Below are 12,354 nucleotides of genomic sequence, written 5' to 3'. Positions count from 1 at the left end.
ATATCGGCAAGACTAAGCGCAGACTTGGCAATCGCTTCGTTGAACCTAAACCTACCTGATCTCCCGGTTGCTCAGGACTTTAACACCCCCTCCAATTTCCACACTGACCTTTCTGTCCTGGGCCTCCTCCATTGCCAGTGAGGCTCAGTGTAAATTTAAGGGAACAGCATCTCATATTTCACTTGGGTAGCTTGCACCCCAGTAGTATGAACATTGACTTCTCTAACTTCAAGTAGCCCTTGCTTTTCCTCTCTCTCCATCCCTTCCCCTTCCCAGTTCTCCTTGCAGTTTTACTGTCTCTAACTACATTTTATCTCTGTACCGCCCACTCCCCTGACATCAGTCAGAAGAAGTGTCTCGACCCAAAACATCACCCTACTCTCCAGAGATGCTGCCTGTCCCGCTGAGTTACTCCAGCATTTTGTGTCTACCTTCAGTAAATCAGATTTGTATGCCTTCACTGTCCAACACGGTCATCAATATTATAATCTTAATTCCAGACTTCTCTAAATACATCATTTCAAGTATCCCAGCCACTTTGATGGGATTTAAACTCTAGTCAGATGGAAATAAGGAGCAATAAATGTTAGCCTTGCCTTCAATGCCAACAAGTCAAAAATACATTAAAAACAAGAGCCAAAATAAATCACATATGTGATCGAGCCTTTGCTAAGTGAGCTTTAATGTATGAACTTAACAGTCCATTGCATTTGGTTTCAGTGACCAAGTTGTGTTGGCAGCAACAAGGACAAAAGCATAGTGAAATGTTGTCATACTTAAACATAGTCCATTTTAATCACAAGAAATATTATGATGGAAGAGTCACTGTGGTGCAGCGGGAGATTTCCTTTAAAACCACAAAGCAACTTTGTGCAGCATAGAATCCATTTTATTCCACATCAAATCTACTTTTGCCAATAGGATGGTGACCCTTGTCTTTGCAAGCATCAATATTTGCTGAAGGCATCAAGAACATGATGCCACAAATAATAAACAGTGCAGAAAAGCATTTTCAGAAAATAAACAAGACGAGACCTGGGTGTCCTTGTACACCAGTAAAAGAAAGTAAGCATGCAGGTACAGCAGGCAGTGGAAAAAGCTAATGAAATGTTGACCTTCATAAGGAGAGGATTTGAGTAGAGGAACAAAAGGTCCTTCTGCAGTTGTACAGGGCCCTGGTGAGACCACATCTGGAGTATTGTGTGTAGTTTTGGTCTCCTAATTTGATGGACATTCTTGCTATTGAGGGAGTGCAGTAAAGGTACGTGAGGTTAATTCCCGGGATGGCGGGACTGTCATATGATGAAAGAATGGAAAGACTGGGCTTGTATTCACTGGAATTTAGAAGGATGGGATCTTGTAGAAACATATAAAATTATTAAGGGATTGGACATGCTAGATGCAGGAATCATGTTCCCGATGTTGAGGGAGACCAGAACCAGGGGCCACAGTTTAAGAATAAGGGGTAGGCCATTTAGAACTGAGATGAGGAAAAACGTTTTCACACAGAGAGTTGTGAATTTGTGGAATTCTCTGCCTCAGAAGGTGGTGGAGGCCGATTCACTGGATGCATTCAAACGAGAATAAGATAGAGCTCATAGGGCTAGCGGAATGAAGGGATGTGGGGGAAGGCAGGAACGGGCTACTGATTGTGGATTATCAGCCATGATCATATAGAATGGCGGTGCTGGCTAGAAGGGCCGAATGGCCTACTCCTGCACCTATTTCGATGAATCTATGTATGATTACTTTATTTTGTTCAGTTTGAATCTCTTGAGAATGGAATGTTCAATACTTCCAACAACGTGGGCAGCACAGTGGCGCAGCGGTAGAGTTGCTGCCTTACACGCTAGAGACCCGGGTTCGATCCCGACTACGGGTGCTGTCGGTATGGAGTTTGTACGTTCCCCCCGTTACCACGTGGGTTTCCTCCCACACTGCAAAGGCAAACAGGTTTGTAGGTTCATTGGTTTGGTACAATTGTAAATTGTCCGCAGTGTGTGTAGGATAGTGTTAGTGTGCGGGGATCGCTGGTCGGTGTGGACTCGGTGGGCCTGAGGGCCTGTTTCCACACTGTATCTCCAAACTAAACTAAACATTTAAATTGTATTAGATGATGTTGCTCTCTGTTTATAAACATATCATTTATTGAAATCACTGTCATTCTCTACATCAGGATTTAGACTATTTCTCTCCAATTATCCCCCCCTTCAGAAGCGAGAGGCGTTCTGTCAGCTACTGCAGCTGATGAAGAACATCCATTCTCAGCAGGATGAGCCCGACATGATCTCTATCTTCATTGGAAGCTGGAACGTGGGTAAGTTATGGAACAGTTGTTGCTCAGTTTGAAAAGGTGGGAGCAGAAAAATAATATTATTGTTGTGTATTTGTGGGATGGAGATTTTTTTTTCAATTCCAAACCAATCCTAATGGCAAAGGCACAAAGGTGAGATAAGCTGGCAACAGGATACAAAATAATAGCAGCTATTTGGTTAAGAAGTGGTTTAATAATTTATCCAGCTTCCGTCCTGACTGCGGGTGCTGTCTGTATGGAGTTTGTACACTCTCCCTGTGACCTGCGTGGGTTTTCTCCAGGTGCTCTGTTTTCCCACCACACTTCAAAGACGTACAGGTTTGTAGGCTAATTGTAAATTGTTCCTTGTATGGGATAGTGCTAGTGTGTGGGGATTGTTGGACGACGTGGACTTGGGAGGGCTAAAGGGCCTGTTTCTCAACTAAACTAATCTCTAAACTAAACTAAATTGTCAAGCACAGAAAGCAGGCTACAACCTGGGGCTAATGTAAAGGGCCTGTCCCACTTGGGCGTCATTTGCGCGTCATTTATGCGACATAATTTACGCATCACGACACACGACACGTGCGTGGTGACGTAGGCAGTGACCCGCGGTCGCGCGCAGCACCCCAGGATTTTGGGATTCACAAAATCTTCGCCGTCACCAAGTGCGACAGGCCCTTTAATCTGCAGGAACTAGACAGTTCTAAATGGCTGAGGAATGATATTAATCACAGGAGCCTGGCAACATCTTGATAGAACTCAAATGCCATAAAGCAGTTGTTCATGGATTGAAGCATGTGTTGGACTGGTTTTGGAAAGCTGACTGAGCTGGAAAAGAAGGCAGGAGCCTCATTGTATTGAAAAAGACATGGATCAGCAGTTGAAGAGCTGTAATTGAGAAGACTACAGGATGAAAGATGAGAAGTTGGAGTTAAGGGCCTGTCCCACTTGCTCGCGATTGCATGCGTTTGGCGCGACCAAACGGAAGCGAAGTTCACGCTAAGTTTGCGGTAAGTACGTGCTAAGTCCGCGCGTGACGTAATTTGCGTCATACTTACCAACCAGCTGGGCAGGAGGCGGGCCGACTGAATTTGGACGTCGCACGGCATCAGGCGCTGACGTCATCATGCAACGCCACACGCTAGGCGCTAGGCGTACGCCGCCAAGACGCTGTGTACACCCTCAATACGCCTGCAGGCCGACAGGCCGTTGGCGCGTGAAATTTTCGGACTGTGAGGGATTTTCGGAGCCCCGCGCGATGTCGGAACCAGACCCGCACAACTCCATACGCCTCCACGCTTGGAAGTGGGACCGGCCCTGCGCGGCCCATACGCTTCAAGCGGCCACGTATGGTCGCGGCAGACGCATGCAATCGCATGCAAGTGGGACAGGCCCTAAACCCAGCAAGTTCTATTCTTGTCGAATATGGTCTTGGCAAAATGGTCTTCTGCTATAAAATAAATGGTTATGATTGTTTATGGGCAAATAAACATGAAAGCAAATAAATGGCACTGATCCGTCTGAATTCCAATTCAATGCATTTGCAGCATTTCCAAAGGCAAAAGAGATTAAGAAATGACAGGCAAAAATGAGGGCGTGGGAGGAATCCAAGGTGTTATCATGAGCTGTATAGAAAGGAACTGCAGACCCAGTTTGGTTTAGTTTAATTTAGAGAAACAGCACAGAAACAGGCCCTTCGGCCCACCGAGTCCGCACTGACCAGCGATTCCTGCACTTTAACACTATCCTACACACACTAGGGACAATTTACATTTATACCAAGTAACCTACAAACCTGTACGTCTTTGGAATGTGGGAGGAAACCGCAGATTTCGGCGAAAACCCACGCAGATAACCCATGGGAGAACGTACAAACTCCGCACAAACAGCACCCGTAGTCGGGATCGTACCCAGGTCTCTGGCGCTGTGAGGTGGCAATTCTACCTCTGCGCCACCGTGCCGCTCCGGGCCATCGAAGATGAACGCAAGTATCGAAGATAGTCACAAAGTGCTGGAGTAACTCAGCGGGTCAGGCAGCACCTCCCAAATAGTGCTACCTGACCCGTTGAGTTGCCCCAGCACTTTGTGTCTATTTTTATTAAAAGGAGCTGTTTGATGTTCATGACTAGTGTTTGAATAAGTAATGAGAAAAGCATAAATGAGTAATTGATAAAGGGCCTTTTGAAATATCTCACAGGTGCCGCTCATCCTCCGAAAAGCCTTGCTTCCTGGCTTATGTCCAAGGGTCTCGGACGCACACGAGATGAAACCACAGCCACTATCGCTCACGATATCTATGTCTTTGGCACCCAGGAGAACTCTCTTGGTGACAAGGAGTGGGTGGATTTCCTGCGGGCTGGGATAAAAGATGTGACAGAACAGGACTTCAAAGTGGTAGGAACTCAATATCTGGGAAACAATCACTAGAATAACCAAAAATGTGTCCTCAACTAATGAATGTTAAATCAATCTGATTCTCACCTATTTGTGTCTTGAAATGGCACTTATGTATGCTGGGCAAGTAAATAATCGAGATATTCCAAAATAACAATGATAGGTTCTCCTTAGACAAAAAATCAAACTCAAGCCAGTCTGATAGGAACGATGTGCTGAAAATTTTGAAAGGACATAATGGTAGGAAGTAATCAGAAGTGGTTTATCATTAACATGAGGTTTAAGTTCAGGTTTATTATTGTCATGTGTATCGAGGCACCGCAGAAAGCTTTGTCTTACATGCTATCCAATCATTTTAGATAATTCTTTATAGGCACTCTTGGCCTTGCATTATAGGCAACTTACATAAATTTGCACTGATGTAAGCAGTTCTTTAAGCCCACTGATGACCACATGGTCTTCACATCAGAGCTCCACCATGGTCTCCACATTGGAGCTGCCCCCTGGTCTCCACATTGGAGCTCCCCCGTGGAATCTGTATTGGAGCTCCTCCATGGTCTCCACATTGGAGCTCCCCCGTGGGATCTGTATTGGAGCTCCTCCATGGTCTCCACATTGGAGCTGCCCCTTGGTCTCCACATTGGAGCTGCCCCCTGGTCTCCACATTGGAGCTCCCCCGTGGAATCTGTATTGGAGCTCCTCCATGGTCTCCACATTGGAGCTCCCCCGTGGGATCTGTATTGGAGCTCCTCCATGGTCTCCACATTGGAGCTGCCCCCTGGTCTCCACATTGAAGCTGCTTGAAGGGCCGAATGGCGTATTCTTGCACCTATTGTCTATTGTCTCCACCTCAGAGCTCCGCCGTAGTCTCTGCGTCTAATAGTAAATTGACATGTGCACGTTAATTTTTTAGCACTTAATTTCCATCTTACACAACATCCAACTTATGCAACATCCACCTCGGGCAAGGGTCCACAGGACGTAACTCTTTCGTAAGTCGAGGAACTTTTCTACATAAATCAAGACAAACTTATATACAATAGATCGAGTGAAGAGAATAAAACCGAGTGCAGAATATAGTTCTCAACATTGTAGTGCACAAGTTCCGTAAACAAAGTCTAATGTCTGCAGTGGGGAAGAGGTGAATCGGACCATACTCTAACGATGGATGGAACATTCAGAAACCTGATAACATGGGGAGAAGAAGCTGTTTCTGTGCCTGTTTCTGCGCGCGTTTCAAGTTACTGCATCTTCTGCCTGACTGGAGCGGGATAAGAGGAATGACCATGATGGGAAAGGTCTTTGATGGGAAGGCTCAGCGCCAGGCCCACAACCTCCACGCTGCAGACTCCAACACCATGTGGCCTGACTCTGCTGGGTCCCAGTCGTCCCCACCTCCCACAGAGCACCTGTAGTGATGGGTCTTCCCCTTCCCCCTCTGTTAGCCAGGTTACCCCGGCAACACCCCAGCCATGCAATAGTCCTCACGCTCCCCTCCTCTCTGAACTCCCACCATTCCCCCACCAGATGGCGCCTCAACCTCTGTCTACTCCCCGTTCCCCCACCCCACCCCCCACAACCCCCACCCCACCCTTGTCGTGTCTTCACCATCCCCCCTGACCTCCCCCTTTCTGATACAGTTTGCCCTCAGCAGAGGCATCACCTTCGTTCCTTTTAACCTCAACGAGTTTCAGGTCCGCCTCGCCATAAAGCTTTTCTTCCGCCTCCATGCCTTTTTCTAAGGGAAGGAATCCTCACCACCCAGTGATGACCAGACCCCCTCCCCTTGGACTCCCCGGAATGGCCTTCTACCCTCTCTAGACCTCTGTATTTCCAACTGCCGGCGTGACATCAACCATCTCAACTTTTCCACTCCCTTTACCTACTCTAACCTCGCCCCCTCTGAACGTACAACTCTGCAGCAACCCTGACATTATCATCAAACCCACCAACATTAGTCTGGAGAGCTGATCTCTACTGGGCGACAATTCTCAGACACCTCCTCTTACTTATCCTTGGACCATGATCCCACAGATGAGCACCAGGCCTTAATCTCAAACGCCATTGCTGATTTCATCACTTCTGGCTGTCTGCCCTCCACAGCCTCCAACCTTATCATATCCCAGTCCCGCACAGCTCGTATTTACCTTCGCCCCAAAATCCAAAAACACAGCTGTCCTGGCAGACCCATTGGTTCTGCCTGCCCCTGTCACACGGAAATTATTTCCATATACCTCGACTCCATCCTAAATCCCCCGGTCCAATCTCTCCTGACCTATGATAGTTTATATATGATAGATTGATTTCAACATGCTCGGGTTCAGAGCGCCCAGTCACCTTCCAGCCCCGGGCAGTCTTGTGTGGGAAAATGAACCCTATCCTCCCTTCTCCCCCGGCCAGTGATGTGATGGATGCGGGGGGTCTGGACCAATTGCTGACAAGTCCCGCCCCCTGGCGACTTCATGTCTGTTATTTGGTTTTTCGGCATTGCGCCCTTTCGGTTATTTTGCTTTTAGGCGCCACGTCCGTTCGGTTGTTTGATTTTTCAGCGCCGTTTCCGTTCGGTTGTTTGGTTCCACTTCTTCGTTTCGGCTTCTCGTCCTTCGATGCCACGTCCGCGCCCGGCCTTGGTTCCAGAAGGCGGCTCCTCTAGAGTTCCTTAGGGAGATGGACCATATATGATGGCCTTCCCAGTGCTCTCTGTAAATGAATACCTTAGAATTGAGTGCAAAATATGAGAACAATAGCCTAAATGTGTGCAAGAAGAGACAGTTAGGTCAGGACGACATTGCAATAATTAGGGATATAAGAGCAACTTGACCATTTCTCTCTAGATGCTTCAAATGGATCAGAAATTGTCATTCTTTGCATTGTAATGTTAGAATTCAGATGTTACAGTTTCTAATTAGCCAAGTGGCAACTCCTAGGGGAACAGCTTCACTTTATCATTTTGATGTTTCTTTTAGCTCCTCTACCTCTCCATCGCAGAGGCTGGAGAACTCCCTCGTCACAATGAAAGCAAATCAGAACACAAATGTTAAATGTTTCTTCACACTCGCTGCCAACTAGAAGCACTCCATAGAAAATTAGAAAGATTACATGGTAGACAAAAATGCTGGAGAAACTCAGCGGGTGAGGCAGCATCTATGGAGCGAAGGAAATAGGCAACGCTTTTCGGGTCGAGACCCTTCTTCAGACTAGAAAGATTACATTTTGGTTTTCATAAAGAATTCCATTCCTGAGTACTGGGGAATGCCAGTCATATCTCACCATTACAACACATGGGCTGAAAACTTAAAAACAACATATTAATGGTGCCGTCACTCATTAATGTGCCTGTTTTATAGGTAGCCACGCACTCACTGTGGAGCATTAAAATCGCAGTGCTGATTAAAGCAGACCACGAGAACCGAGTCAGTCAAGTCAACGTATCCAGTGTGAAAACTGGAATAGCAAATACATTTGGTAAGTAATTGGGGTTTTGGAATGGAGTCATAGAGTTATAGAGTGATACAGTGTGGAAACAGGCCCTTCGGCCCAACTTTCCCACTCCGGCCAACATGTCCCAGCAACATTAGTCCCACTTGCCTGCGCTTGCTCCATATCCCTCCAAACCTGTCCTATCTATGTACCTGTCTAACTGTTTCTTAAATGATGGGATAGTCCCAGTCTCAACTACCTCCTCTGGTAGCTTGTTCCATACACCCACCACCCTTTGTGTGAAAAGGTTACCCCTCGGATTCCTATTCATGCCCCTGTCCCACTTAGGAAACCTGAACGGAAACCTCTGGAGACTATGCCCAAGGTTTCTGGAGGTTTTTGTCAGTCTCCCTACCTGCTTCCACTACCTGCAACCCCCAGCAACTACCTGCAACCTCCGTGAACCACACGGAAACCTTGAGTGGGGCTCAAAGTCTCCAGAGGTTTCCGTTCAGGTTTCCTAAGTGGGACAGGGGCATAAATCTTTTCCCCTTCACCTTGAACCTATGTCCTCTGGTCCTCGATTCCCCTACTCTGGGCAAGAGACTCTGCGCATCTACCCGATCTATTCCTCTCATGATTTTGTACACCTCTCTAAGATCACCCCTCATCCACCTGCACTCCATGGAATGGAGTCCCAGCCTACTCAACCTCTCCTTGTAGCTCACACCATCTAGTCCTGGCAACATGTTCTGATCTATCGCGGGAAGCTAGTGACTGGAACCTCCAAGGAATTAGAGTTGGCCGAAGTCTTGGAAAGCTGATGAGGAATGATCATCAGGCGGAAGGGAACAATAATTCAACAAACGCCATTTTACTCAAAATCTGTTCCATGCTGAGTTTGGAAACTGCCGATTGCCTTGTGCTCTGTTTGACTAATATTTCTCACCATTCTCCATTGATGGTGTGGCAGGAACGCCAGGCAGTGGAGGACACATAGTGAACAGCAAGGCAGTTTAATGGCAATAGAACACCACAAAATGTTTGGAGAAGGACAAATAAGTCATTGAAGTATAGAGCTATACACTGCAGACACCTATTCTTTGACCAAACTCATCCATACCGACCAATTTGCCTAATCGAGACAGTTCCTGATGCCTGCGCTGGACCCAAACCATTGCTATCTATGCACCTATCCAACTATCTTTTAAATATCAAAATTGTACCCACATCTACCACTTCTTCTGGCAGATCCCTCTATGAATGTAGCTCCTACTGGGTGAAAAGGTTACACCTCAGGTCCCTTTAAAATCTTTCTCCCCCCCATCTTAAATCCACTTTTGGATTCCACTACCTTGTGAAATGGACTATGGCATTATCTACGCCCCTCATGATTTTATAAATCTCTAAAAGGTCTCCCCTCAGCCTTGTGCACGCCAGGGGTAAAGCCCCAGCCTCTCCGTATAACTCAAAACCTCTGGACCGGGAACATCCGTGTCAATTGCTTTATGTGCACTTTCCAGTTTCATGGCATCTCACCTGTAGCAGAACAAACAGAACTGTACAAAATGCTCAAAGTGTGGCCTTAGCAACATATTGAACAGCTGAAACATGATGTTTCAAAACCTGTACGCAGTGTCCCGACTGATGAAAGCAAGCATACCAAATGCCTTCTGCACCACCCTGTCCATTCATGTCACCACTTACATGGAACTATGTACCTGTATCCCTAGATCGCACTGTATTAGAACACTCCCTAGGTCCCTACATTTACTACCTACTGTAAATCCTGCACTGCATTGTGTATACCTTGCTTTAATCTGAATTAAATTTCATCTGTGCCATTCATTAACTCATTGGCCCAGTTGAACATGATCCCCTTATAATCCTAGATATCACTCTTCACTTTCATCCATAAACCAATTTTAGTGCTATCCACAAATGTATTAAAACCATTTATATTCACAACCAGATTGGTAATGTAAATCTTCAACGACAATGCCCCCAACACCAGCCCCTGTAGTACTCCATTTGTTACAGGCCTCCAGTTTGAAAGACAGTCCTCAAACACCATCTTCTCTCTCTGACCTTCAAGCCATCTTTTATCCAATTAGTTAGCTCACCCTGGGTACCATGTTATCTTACCTTCCAGACTAGCCTGTTTTTTGTTGCTAAAGTCCATGTTTACAATGTCTACTGCAATGCACTCATTAATCTTCTTGGTCACCTCTTCAAAAAACTCAAGTTCTTGAGAGACAATTTCTCTTGCACAAAGACAAGCGGCTATTGTTGATCTTTCCAAATACACTGAGATCCTGTTTCTCACAATACCCTCTTGCATTTCTTATCAATGTTTTTTTTAAATCATGAGAGGTATTGGGTTAATAGCGACAATTATTTCCCCAGGGTAGAGTGGGTCTAAAACTAAAGGGCATATTTTTAAGGTGATGGAGGAGGTTTAAAAACACCCGAGAAGCAACATTTGCAGACAGAAGGTGGTGTATGTATAAAACAAGCTGCCAGAGGAAGTGGTAGAGGTGGGAAGAATTATGGAATTTCAAAGCCATTTCAACGCGTACATGGGCAGAAAACGTTTGGAGGGATATGGGCAGCTGAGTATTTTTGAAGGGCAACTTGGTCAACAGGGATGTTTTGGACTAAAAGTCCCTTTTCAGAGCTGTATAGTTCTATGATGCCATGGCTTAAATGTTCTTCAAATGTCCCAGGTGAATCAGGCACAAATTAGTTTGAGTTGTGTGACCAACGCAACCATACTGTAAATGCAGAGACCTGCATGAAAGTTTGCATATTCCTGGGAGGCTGATTCACTGTAAAGGCAGCTCACCATGTGGGCCTTGGTAGTGAATTAATGGGCAGCATTGCACAATGCTGAATGTTCTCATTTGGGAACAGGATTTGTACAAACTGCCGATTTGGCAACTTTTGCTCTATGCTTTTGGCAAAAAAAAAAAGAATTTCCACCTGATGGCATCAACTTTTGTTATTGTGTCTGATCAAAACCTGTTTCTCATGCCTCTCCTGTTGTATCTTTTCACTTCAGGGAATAAGGGAGCAGTTGGTGTTTCATTCCTCTTCAATGGGACCTCTCTGGGTTTTGTCAACTGCCACTTGACATCGGGCAGTGAGAAAGTGGTCAGGTATGTGGATAGATTTATCTTAAGGGGCTGTCCCACTTGGGCGACCTAATCCATGAGTTCTCTGCGAGTTTGCCCTCAATTCATACTCACAGCATCGTCGACACGAGGTGTTGGAGGCCTTTGTAACTCTCCTTCATGCTCGAGAGTAGTCCCCGTGTACTCGAGGCCTCAGCTAGGTCGCGGCGTAGTTTTCAACAAGTTGAAAAATCCCCGCAAGAAAAAAAAGGTCGCCATGGAAAAAATCGAAACTTTTTTTACTCGTAGGTTTAGTCGTAGTAGATCGTAGTAGGTCAGCATGTTAGTTGTAGGTAATTGAGGGTAGTCGAAGGTAGTCGTAGATAGTCATCATCATAGTCGAAGGGAGGTCGAAGGAGATCAAAGGAGGTCGTCTTCACTCTCCACTAGTTGGTGTCCAATTTTCCCGAAGTTCGTCGTAGCTAGTCGAAGCTGGTCTTCAACATAGTCGGAGGAGGTCTTCAACGTAGTCGGAGGAGGTCTTCAACATGACATTGTTTCAAACTCTCCTAAACTCTTCTAAACTCGCCAATTAGGTCGCCCAAGTGGGACAGCCCCTTTACATGGCTAAAGTCAGGCTAAGTCATGATGGGGAACAGTCCTGTTGGTGTTACTCAGTGCAAGTACCAAGAGGATTCCAGTTTCTATGGAGATACAACAAAATCGCTGAGTTCTACAGCCTTTTTCTCAGATGTTTTCTGCAGCTTTTTCAAATACTAAATTTATTGTATAAGGTAATTTATTATTAAATAGTAATTAGAGTTTTCTAACAAATTGTCTCATTATTCAATATGAGGCCAGTGAATCTAACATTGTGGTTGCAGTTACTCGAGATTTATTCTCAGGGATAGGATATACATTCATTTAGGTGGACAAGGGTTGATTAGGGATAGTCAGCAGGGTTTTGTACATGGGAAAACGTATCTCACGAATCTGAGATTTTTGAAGATGTGACCAAAAAGGTTGATGAGGGCAGAGCCGTAGACATTGTATATATGGATTTCATCAAGTAATTTGACAAGGTTACGCATAAAAACATAGAAACATTGAGAAATAGGTGCAGGCGTAGGT

At 45.6% G+C, this 12,354-nt stretch overlaps 1 protein-coding gene across 1 annotated transcript in view; it reads left to right on the top strand.

The window, feature by feature from the left end:
- The window catches only part of LOC129702347 (phosphatidylinositol 3,4,5-trisphosphate 5-phosphatase 2A-like), a 109,823-nt gene that overhangs the window by 79,257 nt on the left and 18,212 nt on the right, over positions 1–12,354 (top strand). The window contains exons 11-14 of the mRNA XM_055644109.1: positions 2,215–2,317; positions 4,494–4,690; positions 8,038–8,155; positions 11,172–11,268. Coding sequence (XP_055500084.1) covers positions 2,215–2,317; positions 4,494–4,690; positions 8,038–8,155; positions 11,172–11,268 — 515 coding nt within the window. The remainder of the gene's footprint in view (positions 1–2,214; positions 2,318–4,493; positions 4,691–8,037; positions 8,156–11,171; positions 11,269–12,354) is intronic.

Source organism: Leucoraja erinacea, chromosome 12, assembly GCF_028641065.1.
Source record: "Leucoraja erinacea ecotype New England chromosome 12, Leri_hhj_1, whole genome shotgun sequence".
Taxonomy (NCBI): domain Eukaryota; kingdom Metazoa; phylum Chordata; class Chondrichthyes; order Rajiformes; family Rajidae; genus Leucoraja; species Leucoraja erinaceus.
The sequence above is the reverse complement of the archived record's forward strand: the minus strand, read 5'-3'. Positions and strand labels throughout refer to the sequence as shown.